The following is a 19,508-nucleotide window of genomic DNA, read 5'->3' on the forward strand; positions in this document are numbered from 1 at the left end:
CACACTGTTAGGTTTTAGTTCTTGAGAATCAGATCAAAAAGTCTTGAGCTCTTTTTCAGCTTAGAATCCCCCAAACTTCAAAACAGAATAGTTGTAGGGCCTTGCCAGAGAAAAAAAATCATAGCATTTGTACATTTGGCTTCAAAGTATAGAACAAAGGTTTTCAAGTTCAGGGTGGTTAAAGGATTTGGGGGAACTTTCTGGATAATGTGCTATTGGATATACATGTAAATGATCTGTATTATTAGTGCAGGTCACTTCATTGACTTTGGATTGCTCATAGATTTGGCATATGTTTATCGGGGCACAGAGAAAAGAAATGATTGTATCCCTTACTTCCCAACTCCTTTGCTGGGATGAAGCTGGGAAGAATCTGCTCAGCTATGGCCCATGAGATTTGGAGGAGTTGCAGAGAGTGTCCAGCTCTGTCACTGCTGTCCCTTGGGGTGTGTGTCAGTGGTCTTAAACTGCAAGATCAAGAATTCTGTAATATTTGGTTGAAAAAGAAACCACAGCCACAAGACAAGCAACTGCTTGGCTCAGGATCTTGAAATGCAGCATAAAAACTGGCTTGTGCTACAGTCTGTGTTTTAACATAGGGGAAATTCAGGTGTAGCATTTAAGAACAAGCCATTGATCTGTTTATTTAGATTTGAGATCAAAATAGACCATAGTAAACACAGTCCAGCGCTGCTTTCCTGTAAACATATTCAAACCTGTGAGGTGAGGCAACTGCTGTCTTAGATCCTTAGACAGAGCAAGTTGCTATAATTTTACTACAGATAACTGCAGATATATTCTAGCTGAGGATCAAGGTGGTAAATTCACTGCCTGGACTCTGTTTTACTTCTGACATGAGCTAAAGCAGCAGTTTCTTACTACACAGCTACCAACTCTGAGAGCACAGCATGAAGGCAACCTCTTCCAAAACATTAAATGAAGTTCAAGGCCCTGTTGGGAAGTAGTGGGACCCTAACACACAAAGGCAGGCTTGGGAGGGAGCTAAGAACAATCTCTTCTATCACAAGTACAATTTAGAGCTGCTTCTTAGATTCATTACAGTTCCATAGCATCCAAACACCATTTAAAACTGCTGCAGAGCACCATCATATTTCCATTTTCATGAGCAAAAACCTGCTTAGGAGATGCACTGCTTCATTAGATCGTCTGACCAGCTGGGGAAAGGCTCTCCTCGGTGGCCATCCCCAGGATTTAAAGAAAGGAGTCAAATTCTTCTTCACCAGATGAAAAAAGGTTTCTGCCCACAGATTCATTTTTAAGTCATTATCATCTGGGAGTTCAGACATATTTTGGTATTCAAAATATTTAATTAAGGCTTCCCAATCAAAAGCCTCTTGCACCTATAAATCATAAGAAAAGTGAAACAGTACAAAATATATGCATGGAAGTTTAGAATTACTCTACCTGCATTCTTTACTAAATCCAGTTTCTGATTTTTTTACAGGATATTTTTCTTTCTTTTTTATAAGTGTAGCTACCTGACAAATTCTAAATGCCTACTGAAGAATCAGAGCAGCCCTTTAACACCATCAGACTATTCAACAAGCCTATGTTTCTAATATTCACACAACCCCCCAAATCAAGTATTTATATAAATGATTTTCATCCTGGAGGGCATGGCTGTGCTTACAAACTTCATCGCTACTCTTTTCTTTTGCAGTTGTTACCATTGTTCAAAACAAGATTGATACAAATATCCACCCATGTCTGCATGCTTATAAGTATGCATATGTGTAATACCTCTGCATATTTAGAATGCATAAGACTGTCTTCCTGCAGCACAAAATACAGGCTCCCTGCTTGGTGACTCTGCACTCAGTGTTTGTAGTCAGTTAATCCTGGGGACTCCTGAATGAAGTATTGCACCAACAAAACTGAAAGACTGGCTTAAACTGGAAAAAAAAAGAAAAAAAAAAGAAAAAAAAAAAAGAAAAAAAGAAAAAAAAAGAAACCATTATCGATGATGAGAAGTCATGGTTGGTAATGGCTAAAGGCTGTGGTTTACATGGTTTACCATTGCATCCCAAACCAGTACACTCCACAGGCTTTTACACTGTGCTGAGATCACAAATTACTCAGAACAAGTACATTTGTTGGGGACTGCTTCAAAAACATTTCCCTGCAGCCCTGGGTCTCCTGGTGAAGTGTGCTACTCAGGGACAGATCATGACTGACTCATGTTGGTTTGTGGAATCCTATGAGCTGACACATAAAGACACTGTTGGAGACTAATAGAGTCAACAGAGAGAGATAATCTGGGGTAGGCATCAAGTGGCTGTAGAAAGTGAGGAAAAGGAAAGGAGCAGTCCAGATTTTAAATTACCAGTTTGTAAACCTTTTGCAAGCTTAACTTGCCTGCAGATCACCTGCAGGTATGTCTCCAGGGCAGTAAATACTTCCCAGTACTTCAGCTGTGATCCATTTTCAAGGTAATCTCGAATCTTCTTCCTAAGTTCTAGTGCAAGTGCATTATGGGCCTTATCTTTTGGGATGCCCAACACAGTCTTATTCATATAAACAGACCAGAGACTGCAGGTGGCTTTGGAGGCGTGAGGGGAAAACTGTTCAGATTGCTGCTGGTTGTGGCCCAGCTCATGAATGGCACCCCAAAGGCCATTGGCTTCAAGGGACCGAACACCCACCACCTCTGTCACTGACTTCAAATGATGCATGACTGGGTTGCCAGCATGCATCCAACCTGCAGGGAAGGTAAACCACAAACAGTCTTGGCAATCTGCCTGGGAAAGCTTATGGCTAGAACACAGGATGAAAATAATTCTCTTTACATTAACTCATTCTTTGAGTTGTTTGTCAGGAGTGGATGCTACTCATTACGTGCTTCCACTCCCTCTGCTGGACTATCAAATGTATCAACCACAAGCAAAAGTTTAACGTGCATATTATATGCTTTTCTGCTTCACTTCCACTCCTCGGCACTATATACCACAAAGAGCAAAAAAGGCCAAATTACTTTTGCCAGAGCTACGGACACTGCAGATGACCTTACTCCCAGCTACAGGAGTGGAGAGGAGGCGTGGAAATCCAATCCTGTCTATACAAGAATTTTCTGTTGACACTGGTGCTTTCGTATTTTCAGATCTGGCAAGGAAGACACTGTTGCCAGGATAGTTTGTATCCTTGTACAGCCAAATAACTGTATGGCTTGTGTTGATGAAAATGACCCCAGCACCCTCCCCAGCTCTCCCTAGAAACTCTGTGATCTAAGTTCTGGCTCTATAGGAAATACATGGGGGAAAAATATAATGATAAGCAGCAGACACAATTAAAGTAGAAAAATGGATTATTTTTTTCCTGAAATGCTTCCAAAGAACAAGCAGATCTTAATGTTGAAGGCAGGGGACTAAAATGTTTCACTGCAAAATTCTGTCAGGGCCCTGAGTGCACCAAAAGGCATTAATGGCCTTGAGGAGCCCCACTTGGGGATTCCACCTACACCTCCTGTCAGTGGCCCCAGGGGCCACGTTTCAGCTCAGCCCTGGGCTGTCAGTCCCTGCCTGAGCTATGTTGTAGGTGTGTTTGTCTCCAGCTCTGTCACAGCCATGCCTGTGTCTGGCCGTGGACCCTGTTGATCCAGTCCCTGATCCACGGTCTGACTTCCTCACTGGATTTCAGATGTGCCTCATCACGACGGGCCTGCCTGGTAATCCTGGTTACCATCACTGGACCTGACTCTGAGCCGTGGATTGACTTCTTTGCTTCACCACAGACCTGCCTCATTCCTGAACACTTGTCGGGCAACCTGGACTCTCAGCTGACCCTGGCTGTTGTGCCAGCTCTGCCCTGCTTGCCTCACTTAGGTGTTGTGGGATGGCCCCTGTCCTGCTGGCTGTGTCACTGCCATTTCTCCTGGCTCCCTGTCCCCCAGCCAGCATCCTCCACTGTACCCTGGCAATGTCTGTTGTACCAGAAAGCAAAACAGGAACAAAAAAAATATTTTTTTAGGTATTTTTGTGTGTGTGTGAAGGCAGATTTTTCTCAGTGTTTTTAGCAAGACAGCTCTTTACTATTGAAAAATATTCCACAGTTCAGCTTCAGCTAGAACTTGCTGCTGCTGGCCACAGTTACTACCTCACTATAATTGTCATCACTTTGGTTGCAGTTACGCTGTTTGTCATGCTGCTTGTAAAAATCTTTTTTCAGAAAAGACAAACAGACTTACCATACTCCTTAGTATCTCCCATGAGTTTCTCAGTATTGCTGACTACAATAACCAGCTTTAAAAATCATGTTTCAGTAGCTTTTCATAGAAATTTACTGTATTTATTTCTTTTTCTTTCAGTGCCAATTCAATAGGCTCAATGGATCCTTCACTGTTTTTTTACAGCTCCAGCATAGTGCAGGGAGGATACAGAGCCATTCGCATCTCTGAAACGGTGCTACTCTCCACTTATTTCAGCAGGCACGATAGAAGCTGGAAGAGTTTTATATGTTGGGTTCTGCCAGTGTGGCCTCTGATGGACACAGCTGTCTATCATCACATGGTGAGTAGCTGTGCGGAAGGCTGGAATACATTCAGAGACGGAGCCACATAAATCAATAATTCAGAAGTCTTTGTTTCTAAGTGCAACTTCACTCAGAGAATGGCAGCTACCTGAACAACAACTGTTTCTTCAGGCAGCTTCTCAGTCGGTGCAAACTCATTTGAAAGATCTGATTCATAGCAGCTGTGAATCAAGTCTGCATGCCTTCAGGGTCATGCTGGTTTTTAAGGCTCAAGGGAAGGGAAAACTAGTGGTTTTAAAGTTCACCTCAACCTGTACACATCCAAGGATTTTAAACTCTGGTATTTGGAAATCAGTTCTTCCTGTGCGTCAGTAAAAATTACTGCAGAACAGCCACTTGTGTCAGCGCAAAACCTACCCGTTGGCCTGGGTCAGACACATGCCATAGCTAGCTTACTGGGCTTGCGGGGTCGATACAGCTAAAACAAAGCAGGGAAAGGGATGGACTCTGCTCTCTGACATGCACTGCCAGATGAACTGCTTGCTCATCCTTTATACCTGTACAAAATTATTCATGACAATTATGTTACCTTTGTGTCCTGTGTCTGAATTTTCAAATAGAGCTGTCACTAATGGTCAGAGTGAATAGGAAAAATGTAATATTCCCATGTTCCCCTGTTGATCTTGAGGGGTTAGCAGTTACAAAAAGTAGCAACTGACATGTAATCTAAACACAATTGTTGCAAAGTCACTCTCAGATTACAACTTCACTGTTAAATTCAGAGCCATAGGTGGCCAGATGCAACGATTGATTACTCCAATAAAATCCTTCTTACATGAGGATTTACCTGGAACAGAATATGCAGCATGGCAACATAGCACCTATGTATCATGGAATCATGGAATGGTTTGGGTTGGAAGGGACCTTTAAAGGCCATCTAGTTCAACCCCCCTGCAATAAGCAGGGACATCTTCAACTTAATCAGGTTGCTCAGAGCCCCGTCCAACCTGACCTTGAATGTTTCTAGGGCTGGGGCATCTACCACCTCTTTGGGAAACCTGTTCTAGTATTTCACCGTCCTCACCATAAAAAATTTCTTCCTTATACCTCGTCTGAATCTACCCTCCTTTACTTTAAAACCATTACCCCTTGTCCTATTGCTACTGGCCCTACTAAAAAGTCTCCCCTATCTTTCTTAGAAGCCCCCTTTAAGTATTGAAAGGGGGCTTGTTATTTATTTTGGGTTTATTTCACTAGTGATTATAATTAACTGGTTATTAATAACTGAAGTGTAAGTTGTTTACACTTGAGCCAGCCTCTCTTGAATTAGTGGCACTTGACTGACAGCTGCTACACCACGTGAGTTAAGCTGCTAGAGCTGTGGATTATTGACAGAGTGGTGGCCTGGGAAGCTGATGAACTGATCAGTTCCAGTGGTAGAAAACACCTCTAGTGTTACAATCAAGTAAAGCTAAAAGCATCCTCCAATCCTACTGAGAAAAGTGCAATACTTGAACAAAGATTAATTGCAAATAATGGTGAGATTTGGCCTTTAGGAGCCTCCTTACCACTCCTAACAGGCTTCAGTTCTACTGGCCTAGCGAATTGTCTTTAAGCAGCACGTTTCTAATGACAGATAACAAAATGCTGCTTACAATAAACTTTCCCCCCTACTCCTTCCCTTATTTCTTGACTGATGTAAGTGATCCTATGCCTGCTGCATAGGGTCTTATTACATAGTAGGTTGCCTGTGCATCAGTTAAATGCCTCGATTTAAGTTTCAAGATCTTGTTTGTCCTGCCTAAAACAGCTAGCTCTGTGTCCCTTCTTTCTGTTGCTATTAGCATAAACCCATTCCCACCGTAATAACAGTAACGTGACACTATACACATCATTTGGTGGCTAGCCTGTCTCCCTGCACTGTGTTTTACCCTGGGACAGCCTCAGGTTTAGCAGCAGAATGTGTTACCTCTTGACGTTCACAGAAGATTCTTACTTTCACAAAGGGTCTCCTTGAATTTGGTGGGATTAATCTGCTGATTTGAGGATCTGCATGATCTTGTGGTAATGTTACTGCCTTGTGTATTTCCCTTATAAATACCCATCACAGGTAAAGACAAAATTTTCTAATTATTATACTTGCCATGAGATATATGGACATCTGCCACCATCCTCTCTGGCCTTGGAAAAGTTGCTGGGATGACTGCCAGTCTGGCTATTGCATACATCATCTTGTTGCAGATGGAAAGCAGACTCGCTGGGTTGTTCATGTGGTGTACATCAGCAGCTGGTACTGTCAGGATGATGTCCTCTGTGGCCAGCTCAGCCCAGGGGGCCGGGTAATGACAGATGGTTGACTGCCAGGCAGAGACGTCGGTTTCCCCTAATTCAGCATTCAGGTGAAAAAAGGTAGGCAATTTAGAAAGAAGTTTTAAGTGTGACTAGAGAGGAGAATCACTACATAGCTAAAACTCTCTGCATAGCCTCAGAAACAAGTTAATCTAGACATAACTGGACTTTACTGAATCAGGGGGAGAACCTGAGATTCTGGTGAGGGGTCCAGTCATCTTTGGTGACCGTATGTCTACTGTCACTGCAAGGGGTTGATGACATTGATTTTTGAATATCAAGCCACCTTGAAGGTGTCTCAGAAATGCTTATACTGGCAACATGGACAGAGATTAATTCCTAAATGCAAGTCCTACCAATATACTTTCTGCACTGAGAAATACAAAGCTTTATGCAAAGGCTTTCCTGGGGCATTATTTATTCTGAGGTCTTTTCCATGCATGACCACAAAAAACCAGGAAAATGTAGGCAAGCAATCAATACAGAAATACTTCTTTACTCCCCTGCCTGTAGTTAGGTTTTGGGACTGCTTACTAAACCAGAAGAATGGAGCCTGCACCGCTGCTTTAACTGTGACTGATATTTGACCTAATGTTCTCTCCTTTGGCACTATGCCATATATGAGGCCACCCCACAGACTAGAGACTTCCATGGAGTTTTTTTTCAACTTATAACTAACTTCTTTACCACCAAGGGAGGCTGCTGCAGGTCTGCAGCATAGCTGAGGACATCAGTGTGACAGCTAATCTGCACCTGGTGGGGACCAATGGTCACCAAAAGGCACTGCAACTTGGTCAGGCTTGAGTAGCTCCACTCCAAATTCGGTGTGTTCTGTAGCTGCCATAGTCTCTCGTCTCAGCAGGGAAAGACAACAGTATACTACCATATGGAACATCATTCTTCATGTCGGCACAGGCATCAATCAGATGAAAGAGGCATGAAAGAATTCAAGGGCAGACTTAAGCCCCATGAAGAATAAAATGGAAATGCTGGATCAACTGTCAAAGAAAAGCAGAATTCTCTTTCTACAGCTCTGTTTGAAAGGAGGGATTTCATTGGTTTTGAAGAAATTTCGAAGTTGGTTGGCCCCAGTTTTAGCACCCTTACTTACCATCACAGCTACCACAGCTGTGCTGCTATGAATGGATCAGCACCAAGGTGAAAAGCAGAGCACGAGCAGAGATTGTCCTGGTATAAAATGAGTGAGAAGAAAGGAAGGTGGTGAAGGGGATAATGTCCCCATTTATAATTCACCTGTGTTCCATGCGCTCTCTGAAACACTGTAATGCTCCCATGGGCCAGCCATCAGTGACTGAAGAAGTCCCTGGTTTCCAGACTAGTTATTCCCAGTTCTTCCTACATTTTTATATATATATATATAAATGTACATATTTTAAAATATAAAATAGGACAATTATCTGCCTAAATAATTGTCCTATTGTCCCTTCAAAGAGAAAAAACAACTCACCCTGCTATGCGATAATACTGTCTGGACAACTACCTCTACAGTAGTGTTTATCCCTTTCCACTTACAATAATGTAAGGACTGGTTTCAGAGTCAAGATATAAGCCCCACAAAAATATTTTTTGATAGTGTGAGTGTTTGTCCTTATGACAAAGGTAATAAAACTTGAAAGAAAACAGCTTGGAGGCCTTGAAATGAGGCAGGATGATAGCAGAAGATAGCAAGGTGGGGCAAGTGAGATATTTTTACAGTGGGCAGAAAGATCTATTAGTCTCCTCCACATAGACAACATTCAATTTTATTATTTCTCATCCTATTTAATGTCAATACAGGGATTATTCTGTTAATCTTGAAAGCAACAGTATAGGTATTTGTCTTGTTTGACCTCTGCCCTCTCTAGGGGAATGGAGTAGAGCACAGAGGTGGTATGAGACCAATGTGAGATGACCACAGTACGGACCAGATGAAAATCAGAGGTGTGTCCATTACGGCTGTATAGGGCAGTCATTTTTTTAGGACAGAAGTGAGTGTAACTTGAGAAATGTAGAAAGATGTTTACGATAGGAGAAACTTGGGGAGAAATTGTGACTTAGTAAGGCCAAGACAAACTTCAAAGAAATGAGAACAGAAACAAAGAAAGTTCTTCTGACTGTAATGAGAAACAAAGGCAAATGTTCACCTCCAGGTTAGCTACAACAGCAGAAGCAGGAAAATGCAGAGTGACTACTCTTCTGGGAGGAACAGAAAGCCCAGTGCTTCTCCATGCTTCAGGATCTTAGAAAGAATCACAAGCATTATCAAATAGAAACACGTAAGTCGTATGATAGCCTTCAAGTTACAGGTAAAATCCAGCAGCTTCAATTCTAATCCTAATAAACTAATTTTCTGAGGCTTTCACCTTTGTGCTGAATCCTTCCCCATCTGACCAACAGCTAACTCTGAATCTTCTTTGAAAAGTTACAATTCTTAACGATTTATAGGGAATTGAGAAAATGCAAGGAAATTTCAGACTAAACTATCAAGATAACCCTGCCCAGCTGTCACATCATAAAAGTTAGTTCAGTTGGATAAGCTTGGCATCAAGGTGACCTTTCTGTTAAATTTTATTTAAAAACAAAAACCCAACAAATATCAGAAGTGACGTTTGTTTCTGAAAAGAATGGAGGACAATCTCCAAAATCTGTGATTTTATATGTCCATTTTATTTTTATTTTGTCCAACTAGAAACACTCCATAACAGTGTGGCATTTTTTCTTTCCAGAGAAGCTCTCCTCAAGCAAGACAAAATACCCAGCTTCATGCAATAACATCTTCAGGTAATGTCATTGCACCTGAATTTGCACCTGAATTTGACAAAGAGCAGTAGTGGTACTTTATATTGAGCAATAAGTTAAATCACTTCCTCTGGAAACATTTATGTATGAGCCATGTGTCTGGTCAACTCCTCTACTGCAAAATCAAAAATTTATTCATCATCTGACCAAAATTGTACCCAACAGAAGATCAAATGATTAATATACCAGCACCCATTATAAGACTGAGGCATTTCTGACTACACGGTGAGCATGCAATCTGGGACAGGAAGGAAGCAGAGAGATTTAGACTATTATATTTATAGAGTACTCCGGGCAGCCTGATTCCATTCCATAGTTTTGGTGCTGCTGAAGAAGGAAAGAGAAAAATATGCCCTACCTTAATTTCTTCCATTGATCTGAACAGTTACAGTTGGAGAAGTAGTCATTTCTGGAAGATTTTTGTTGGGAGCACATATTCATTTCTATACATCAAGGAAGTTGTCATAGAGCTCTGCAATGTTGATTAAAACCATTTCCAGAGCTGCCTTTGACTGGGCTGTCAGCACTGACCCTGGAAAAGTACTAGGTCAGTCATCTCCTCCTGGACAGAGCAGACAGCTAGGGAGGTCTGAGCTGGAATCCTCAGGAACACTGTTGAGGCCTGTGCTAATTTCTTGAGCCAGGAGGAAGGTGGCTTCAGAACTTCTTTCTTTTTGTGGTTTTCCCAAAATTGGGAGAGTGCCTTGCAGAAGTGGTACTGTGAGAAAACCTCATCGGGATGTGAGACTGGCTGACTTGATGCTAGTGTGTTATTGCCTAAGATACCACCTCCAAAATGTTGTAGTATTTTGTTCCCATGCATCCCAGCAATGGCACTCTCAACAGCATTCCCTGCTGTTCCCAGGACCATGCCTGTTCTCCAACCAGCAGACCACCACCCCTTGGAGAAAAGACATGAATCTTCACATTCTCACCACTGTAGGCTTTGCAGCAGTACACACTCAGGTTTTCCTTAAGATCTGTTAGTTTGCAACGGAACTTCTCCTGGCTTAGGAGAGAGAAAAAGTCCTGTAGATGACCACAACTTGTCCTCCCTTCCCAGCATCAAGCCAATCAATGACATTGAGGATAAAGGTGTTAATCGCTGATACCTGGAAAAAGTTTTCACAAGTGAGTACCACAACATGGCCCCTGCCACAGTGTGCAGCTGCAAGGAATGCCTGGTGGGAGGCATTCATAGCAATGGGAAACACTAATGCACAATGGATGAGTAGGTGGGAGGAGACACTGCCATATTCAGTTTTGCATTTGGTAACTCCCTTCAAAAGGAATTCTTTTTTTTTTTTCTTTTTTTTTTTTTTTTTCCACCCAATTCATGTCTGGAAAAGCAAAAGAAATCCTTGTCATCCAGACTTGATTTATAAGTGCTGAAAGCTGTACTCATCTTTGCCCTGTTAGTAGTGAAACACTCCTTGTTTCAAGAAGTTATCAAGGCAAATATAGTAACCTCTGTCAAAAGAGGCTTGAAAGTTAACCCAACAGATATTACCAAGTGGCAGCAATGTTAAAATTATAGGGATCACCAGCTTTCCTTAAGCATGGTATCAATGGAATTCCAGGCAAGAATGGTGCTGTGTCTTTGTGACTCATGTCATATTTTTCTGCAGTGGGCTAAGACGCTACTACCCACAGAGGGTGGCTCTGTCCTTTACAAGAAGTTGTTGTCCCCGGGGCACAGAATCCATAAGAGATGAGCCAAGCACTTCCTAATCCTTTCCAATGCAAAGGCAGGCATGCACCTCAAAACATTCACAGCAATAGCTTCAACTAATCCACTTGATTTTGCTTTCAGAAAGTCTAGAGGCTCTGACACTCTTCTAACAATTCAGCTTTAAGGTGGTGACCTCCAGCACAGAGCAAATGGAAACCAGGTAGCAAAACGTTAAAACTATGGTAGTTTTTTGCAAAGTTGCAGAGTCATCTGCTCTCTTGCTATTCTCTTTACCACAGGCTTCAGTAGAAACTTTAGCCTTCGTTGCCTGCCTGCCTCCCCATCCTGGGATATAAGGATAATTTTCTCCATCATAATAGTGGTTAAACACTGAAGAGATGTCAAGACAGGTTGTGGAATCTCTGTCCCTGGAGATATTCAGTACCTGACTAGGCAAAGCCCTAAGCAACCTGCTCTAGGTGGCCCTGCTTTGAGCAGACATGGGAGCAACTGACCTCCAGACGTCCCTTCCAACCTCAGCTATTCCATGATTCAGTTTTCCATCAGCATGTTCCAAATGTATTGGCAGTGCAGAACATGTGAAAAATTAATGTGAAGACAATGGCTTATTGCCTCAGCAGAGCTGCCTCCTGAGCACAGTCTTATCATGACATGGTCTATTATCCTTGTCTGAACATAGCTCTGAGACAGAGATGAAGCTGTAATATATTCTTCCTCATGTAGCAGTATAAGGTCCAATTACAGAACTTCAAATTCCCACCCTATTTATCAGAAATTCCCTGAAGAATTATCATCACTTTCAAGAACTTCTGATGAGAAAAGAAATTGCCTTACTCTAATAGTCTAAGGTTACCTGCCTAATCAATGAAGGGCAGGTGGTGGATGTAGTTTTTCTGGATTTTAGTAAGGCTTTTGATACGGTCCCTCACAGCATCCTTCTGGACAAGTTCTACAGCTGTGAGATGAACAGGTCCACAGTGCGCTGGATGAAGGCTCAAGGGTAGAGCTCAGAGGGTTGTGCTGAATGGGGCTACCTCTGGCTGGTGGCCAGTCATTAGCCAAGTCCTTCAGGGGTCCATTCTAGAGCCAATTCTCTTCAATATTTTTATCAATGATCTGGTTGCAGGAGTTGACATTAGCCAGTTTGCTGAAGATGCTAAACTGGGAGGTGCTGCTGACTCTCTGGAGGGACAAGAAGCCTTGCAGAGGGATCTAGATACATTGCAGCATTGGCCGATCATCCATGGCATGAAATTTAACAAGAAAAAATTTTGGATTCTGCACCTGGGATGAAGTAACGCTGAGCACAAGGATAAGGTGGGAGTGGCTGGAGCGCAGCCCTGCAGAAGGACCTGGGGGTGCTGGCCGGCAGCAGGCTCAGCGTGAGGCAGCACGGTGCCCTGGCAGCCAGGGGGGCAAACAGCACCCTGGGGTGCATCAAACAGCATCACCAGCCGGGCAAGAGAGGTGACTGTCCCGCTGTGTTCAGCGTTGGTGCGGCCTCACCTCAAGTGGTGTGTGCAGTCCGGGGCCCCACAATTTAAGAAGGATGTGCAGGTCCTGGACTGCATCCAGAGGAGGGCAACGAAGCTGGTGGAAGGGCTGGAAAGAATGTCCTGTGAGGAGCGGCCAAGGACTCTGGGTTTGTCTAGTTTGGAGAAAAGGAGGCTGAGGGGTGAGCTCCTTGCTCTCTACGGCTTCCTGAGGAGGGGAAGTGGAGAGGGCAGTGATGGTCTCTTCTCCTTGGGATCCAGTGACAGGATGCGTGGGAATGGTCCAAAGCTGTGTCAGGGGAGGTTCAGACTGGACATTAGGAAGCATTTCTTTACCGAGAGGGTGGTCAGACACTGCAACAGCTTCCTAGAGGGGTGGTCGATGCCCCACGCCTGTCGGTGTTTCAGAGGCATTTGGACAAGGCCCTTACTTTACTTTTGGACATGCTTTAACTTTTGGTCAGCCCTGAGGTGATCAGGCAGTTGGACTAGATGATCCCTTCCAGTTGGAACTATTCTGTTCTATTCTATTCGCAGCACTGGGCAGGAAAGGATCACCTGTGCTGAGTCTAGTTGTCCCCCCTATCAGACATTTATGCAATATACAATCTACTGGGGAATGCACAGCTAGATCATGGACCCTCTGTGCACAGAACCCAAGACTCATGGATCCGCACAGTGTCTACCCCAGGTTCCCAGGGACTTTGAAATGCACCCTGAGGTGCAACAACACCCTGTAACAAAGCTAAGAACTATGCTTAGTTTTAATGCCTTAAAGTTTACACCACGCCACAGGAAATTTGCAGGAAAGATAAAGGTCATCTTTTGTGTCCCAGGTCCTGCATCAAGAAGGATTTAAATACCTCAGGAAGTGGCCCCATAGCTGTGCTGTTGACATAGTGGGGAAAAAATACTGTGTGTGTCATTGCTTTGCAGATCAGACCCAACCAGAAGTTTCTTCCAGAACAGTCATCTGTTGAACATTTTAACATGGAGCACATGAGCCAAACTACTTGGTAGTTTCTCAATAATCTATAGCAGCACCTTCAGCTCCTGCATATCCATCTCTATTCATGGTCATTTCTTTAGGGGGACAGGGAGAAGAGATATTTTTCATTCCAGCAGGCTAATAGCAGCAAACCCAAGGCAGAATAAACACTATATACAATCTAAAGACAGCACAAATATTTAAATACTCACTGGGTGATCAGAAGTATCCTTGACATTCCTTTGGACACTGAGAAAGTGCCAGTCTCTCCCTCACTGCCTATGAAATATATGCCAGCCACGCTGGTCACCTGGTTCCCAGGGAACTCCAACAGCACCTTCTCCTTGCCATGTTGACTAGCCCAGTGCCAGGCCTGGCCTCCAACCAGCAGCCCTCCCCCCCCCCGCCACAAAGCCAACCAGGTCTTTCGCCCGCGCGCTGCCATAGGCGTCCATACAGTACACCCCCAGCGAGGGGCTGAGCTCTGCCCCCGCCTGCACTGCGGTGCCAGCCCTGAGCAGCAGCTGGGAGAGGGAATCCAGATGAGGATGGACCCCAACCAGGGCCTCGGGGGAAGGCTTGAGCCACTCCACAGCATTTCTGAGGAACTGGGAGAACTTGGAGTCCTTCAAGATTCCTTCATGGGAAACAACCACCATCCGGCCCTTCCCATAACAATATTCTGCAATTAGCCCATTGGTACTCACCAGCAACGGGAAGGCTTCATCTCCAGTAAGCAACAGCTCATATGGATGATAGTTTGTTGTGAACTCAGACGAATTAACATCTTCCACCAGAGAGGCACAGGCTGCTGTGGAATCCATCTGATATACCTCTTGTTAATGAGTACTGAAAGAGAAAGGAAGGGAAGCACTGCTTAGGTTAGAAGCCACATTTGAAATGTTTAACATATTTAAGCTATTGAGATATATACCAGCTATGCTATTCTACAGTCCCATGAGGAACCTCTGTCCCCAAGTGGTGCACAAATATACGGCCCAGGAGTAACGTGAGTCAGGAAAATACGACAGGAAGGAGGGAACATTACATGGCTACTAGTCCCACAATAAGCCCAACAGACATGTTAGGAAATGTACATTGAAGACACAATTCCAGTTAAGCCTTTCTATATTCTTCTGCCTGTGAGTGTCTGAATAGGTATGAAACTGCTTTACAACACTGACATGTCTGGAGCTGTACAACAACCCCAATAATTTTTTAATTAGATAAAATGTAGATTTCAGATTACTAGGTCTAGCCACAAGCTATTGTGCTTCCACGGCTCAATTTTAAGAGGAAGTCTGGCATCTCAGAGAGGCAAAGGCCTTCATTTATCTCTAAGAGTGTAGGACATAGTGTTCACCTGTCTGGCAGAGGTGGAAGCAGTGGCTCTCACGCCATTGTACACCTGCTGTCAGAATGCGTTGCATTCAATGAAAATTATATAGACTTAAAGGAACATGCCTTATATACAGAGTAAAGAATTTCTTGTTGGTCTCATTAGTGCCTTGACAGGGTGTCACATTAAGAAGGGGGGTTTCCTCAAACCCTTTGTGTTAGATCAGCCTGTCCGTTTCCCAGGAGAGATGAGACCCTTGTGCCTGCCCAGCCTGCCCGCTGCCTGCGCTGTGACAGCCCGCTGTATCGGAGGGGATGTGACCAACCTATTCAGGGACTCCCGCTGACAGCGTCACTCAGTCAAATCCCTTACAACAATGACTCAAACCTCCAGAGACTTGTACAAAATGAACGTCAGCTGAAGATTTTTATTGCAAGTTTGTGACAGAGTAAGGTTTGAAGATTGCCAGTGATGACACACTGACTGCAAAACAAGCTTAGAACGATTCACCTAATAACAGCTAGCATGAGTTAGTCAAAAAATTAAGTTCTTACCCAGCAGGCGTCCCTATGGGGGAGAAGACAGGTTCAGCCTGCCAACTGATCCCAGAAGTTACAATGGAGTCTTCCCTAACTTCTGCCCTCAGTTGCCCACTTTTACACTTCATAGTACATTGCGTATTCATTATCATACACACGACTGGTTACAAGTTTCTCACTTCCAATATAAATTAGTACGCATCCTCAGATAGCACTATGGAAGTTTTTCGCTAACTCCACATGCTCTCCAGGTGGGGTTTTGCCCTCTTTTGGGGGGGCTATTTGAGTCAGAGGTCATGATCTCCCACTACCACAATTACCTTTGTCCTACTTTCAACTAAGTTTCTGTTGATGTATGGGGGTCATGACACCTTATCAGCTTGTCAGCCAGAACTTACAGCTTTAGAGGGTGGGTCAGCTTCACCTAACCTTGTGACACTAAATCAGAGTGTGGTATTTTGGGAGTTTAGGCAATAATTTCCCCCCTTTAGATTTATTTCAGTCCAGGGCCAGTCCATTTTCTTTACATTTAGGTGAAGTTTGAGTGACACATTTTTGCTACTGATTGGTATCGTGTACCCAGTGAAGTGTTAGTACCCTGGAGGCGGCTAACTTTGGGATGGAGGCGTGCATTAGTATTACAATGACATTATTTCATTTAAGGAAAGCAATTTTGCCACAATGGTCAGATCAGCAGCAGACACCATCTCATAGATTCTTTATATGACAACTGCTATGCAGCTTATCAGACCACCAGGTCTCCTTTCCTGCAGGGAAAGGCTCCTTTTCCTGCAGAGCCTGGCTGAGGCGTTTCCAGTCTGCTCCACCCTCCGTTACTCCTGCCAGCACATGCTGAGGTGGCAGGGTGTGCTGCTTAGGGAGCCGTGGTAAAGTAGATTCCATGCATGCCAACCATCCTGAAAGTGATAGCTCTATTTTACCCTAAAAAGCTTTCTGTAATACCACACTTCTGTTAGGTCCCGATTATCTCTAATACCCCCCCAAAGTAATTTTCCCACACAGGGTAATTACAACAAGGCAAAAATATTTATCCAGTTAAATTGATAACTAACATATATAATACAAATTATTCCACTATTGCTAAATCCCAGTAATGATCCAGTTAAAACTGATATACATAGGTTCTCCAGTATCTAACCATTTCCCCAGTGCTGGGTCCTGATGTGCAGTTGTGATAGTCTTTTCTCAGAAGAGATGGTTTGCGGGGAGCCGTTAATATCCTGAGTTCTTTGCTGGGAAGAATTCAATGAAAGAAAGGAGAAGGCTCTTCCTCCTTGATCTTAGGTCCTCTTGGAGTTATTTTTATACTTGTCAAACAACCCATTTCTCACTGGCCCATGGGTCAGTTACATGATGACTACTTAGTAATGTTAGACCTCTACCATATCGGATAAATATGCAGAATCATTGTTAAGCTATAGGAGACAGGCCTCCCAAGTCTTTCCTGACACTTAGAAATTTCTGAAGTTATAACTAAAAGAGACCTGTGGCCACACAAGACACTGGTGAGTCCTGAGCTATTAAATTAGTACGAGGCCTGTGAATTGCCTCTAGCAACAGCAACAATGCATTTACTGGGCAACCTGTTCCAGAACATAATGTATGGGGTGCTGAAGAATTAGACAGACTCACGCTTTTGCAAGGCTGTGTGTTTAGGGGCATGTCTTCTGGCATAAGCAGCGCAGTCCCCTTGCCTCCCCACCCATCTACCCGACCGTTAGGATAGATAACTGCATGCATTCATGACCAGCATTGTCTTCTCTCGGGCTACACTGGTGCAGCAGGTTTCACATATCTCCACCTGTCCAGACAGGAAAATTACCCAGTAGGGTAAAGCTGTGTTAACAGAATCTTTTTTAATCCGATCCTGCACTGGGTGCCACCTCCTTACATAAGGTGACCTAGTGACACGCTGGGTGCCTTCCTGTATCAGCAAGGGAACAGGGCAGAGACGTAGAGATGTGACCCATGGGGAGCAGAGGTAGGGTGCCCCTTCGCATCTGCCCCAGGCTGGAGTGAACGGAAACTCTAGCCATTTAATATTTGCTTCCTATAGCTTCAGTGAAGTGACTAGCTGATCTAAACCCATTTCCCTCAGAGCTGAGAACACCTTGTCAAAATAGCCACCACAGATAGTTTTCTCCTGGTAGTTGGGACTCCATGTTGGGAGTCCTGGGTGCACCAAAAAGCCTTAATGGCCTTTAATGGCCAACCTTGCCTCCACCCGCTCCCCCTGCCCATAGGACCAGGGACTCCATTCCAGCTCGGCACTGGGCCTCCAGGTGTCGGCGTGCCTGTCTCTAGGGCTGCCTCCGGCCCTGCTCTCAGAGATGTGCTGTAGGTAGCTTTTCTCCAGGATGGGCCCCGCAGGCATATGTTCTAGCTTGTCTCCTGTCCAGCCTCTGACCCCCTCTCCTTCTGCTCCTGATGGGACTGTCTGGAGAGACCATGGACCCAGCCCATGGCTTGCCTCGCCTGGGACTGCTCGGGGACTCTGTACCAGCACCCTGCTCTGCCTCCGGCGTTCGCGCCCCATGGGGCTGTGCCCGGTCCGTGAGGGCACTGCCGGTGCTGCCACCCCCTCAGCTCCAAGCTCGCTTTCTGCCACGAGCAGCTGTCACCTGCTGCTCCCTCCCAGTGAGCAGCTCCAGCCTGGCAGTGCCAGGGAACCCCTCACCCCCCCAGCACACAGCAAAGGGTGGGTGGCAGACGGCCGTTCAGGCAAGGGACAGGGTCTTCCTCTCAGAATGTAGTGATTTGCATCCTGATCTAGCTGTGGATAATTCATTTTATCTTTTAAACCTCTTTCATTTGCTTAACTAGACTGCAGCCTGTGGGGAAGGCACCATTGGTTTCTGTGTGTTTGTGCAGTGCCTGGCACGAAGCTCTCGCCCTCACAGGGCCCTGACGGCCTAAAAAGAATAATTGTAATAAATGACTGTCAAATCCCAGGCTGAACCTCTCTGAGCAGATAAAAGCTTTTGCTTTCTTGACTATTCAGTCAGGCGGTGGCGGTGAGCACTGAATTATCTATTACTTTTTTTTTAAGGTCGAGGTAAGGTCAAGATCTAATCCTGGGAGGTGGGAACTGGATCCCAGTGGAGATATTGTACATCCCACACATACCTTTTACATTCTGCAGAAGCAGCAACAGCTTCTGGCCGATTCTGTGCCTGATCTTGTATTTTCCCATTTAAGAAACAGCAGCAGGCTATGCACCCCAGCTCTGTAGGTTTCAGGAGCGTTTTTCAACCCGTTACCATGAGCTGGACCATATTCAGTTTTGCCTGGGTTTATTCCCAGCCAGTTTGGTGAGGCCATACCCCTAAACAATACCAAACACTGTGCCAAGTCCTCTTGGCAATACCCAACACTGCTCTGCGATACATCTTGGCCATCCTGTTTATCTTTGGGTCTCCCACCGCTTATGGGTCATCTCAACCATGTCAGCTTCCTATATGCAGGCTGGAGCATAGCCATAGTCTGTCTACACCAGTGCATGCATCAGTTCTGCACCTAAGCTCACAGACTTGCGCTCTATGCTCCTGATTATGGATCACAGGGTCGCTAAACTTTGTATTCCAGTTTCATCTTTTGTACAGGTTCTTGACTCCACTGATTTAGAGCAGAAGAGTAATGTATCCAGTCCCACTGAATTCAACACCCCAAGCAACTCCCAAAGAAATAATCATGGGGGGCAGTTTGTGAGCTCAAAGTCAGTGATACCGAACCCCCTTAGGATCCGAAGGAAGAAATAGGTCCAAAGACCCAAGTAGCTGACGTACATGTTAGCCACATGAAG

The 19,508-nt window shown here is 44.5% G+C and overlaps 2 protein-coding genes across 4 annotated transcripts in view; both read right to left on the reverse strand.

Moving 5' to 3' along the window:
- Window positions 1-546: 546 nt before the first annotated feature.
- Window positions 547-14,466, reverse strand: LOC130150167 (TRPM8 channel-associated factor 2-like). Its single transcript, XM_056340820.1, has 4 exons — window positions 14,227-14,466; window positions 6,629-6,926; window positions 2,388-2,719; window positions 547-1,361 (listed from the first exon to the last, which is right to left on the reverse strand). Exons 1-4 carry the CDS (start codon window positions 14,464-14,466, stop codon window positions 1,107-1,109), a joined length of 1,125 nt encoding a protein of 374 aa, XP_056196795.1. The 3' UTR covers window positions 547-1,106.
- The window catches only part of TCAF2 (TRPM8 channel associated factor 2), a 42,591-nt gene continuing 29,820 nt past the window's right edge, over window positions 6,738-19,508 (reverse strand). The window contains exons 10-11 of one of the 3 annotated variants that reach the window (XR_008822013.1): window positions 14,515-14,656; window positions 6,738-6,868 (exon numbers count right to left, since the gene is read on the reverse strand). Coding sequence is in view for 2 of the 3 variants with exons in the window: in XM_056339818.1 (XP_056195793.1) it covers window positions 14,588-14,656 (69 nt within the window). In the remaining variant the exon portion in view is untranslated. Of the gene's footprint in view, window positions 6,869-14,487; window positions 14,657-19,508 lie in introns of those variants that run through there. The other 2 variants (XM_056339818.1, XM_056339817.1) reach the window with 2 other exon arrangements.

Source organism: Falco biarmicus, chromosome 5 (assembly GCF_023638135.1).
Source record: "Falco biarmicus isolate bFalBia1 chromosome 5, bFalBia1.pri, whole genome shotgun sequence".
Taxonomy (NCBI): Eukaryota; Metazoa; Chordata; class Aves; order Falconiformes; family Falconidae; genus Falco; species Falco biarmicus.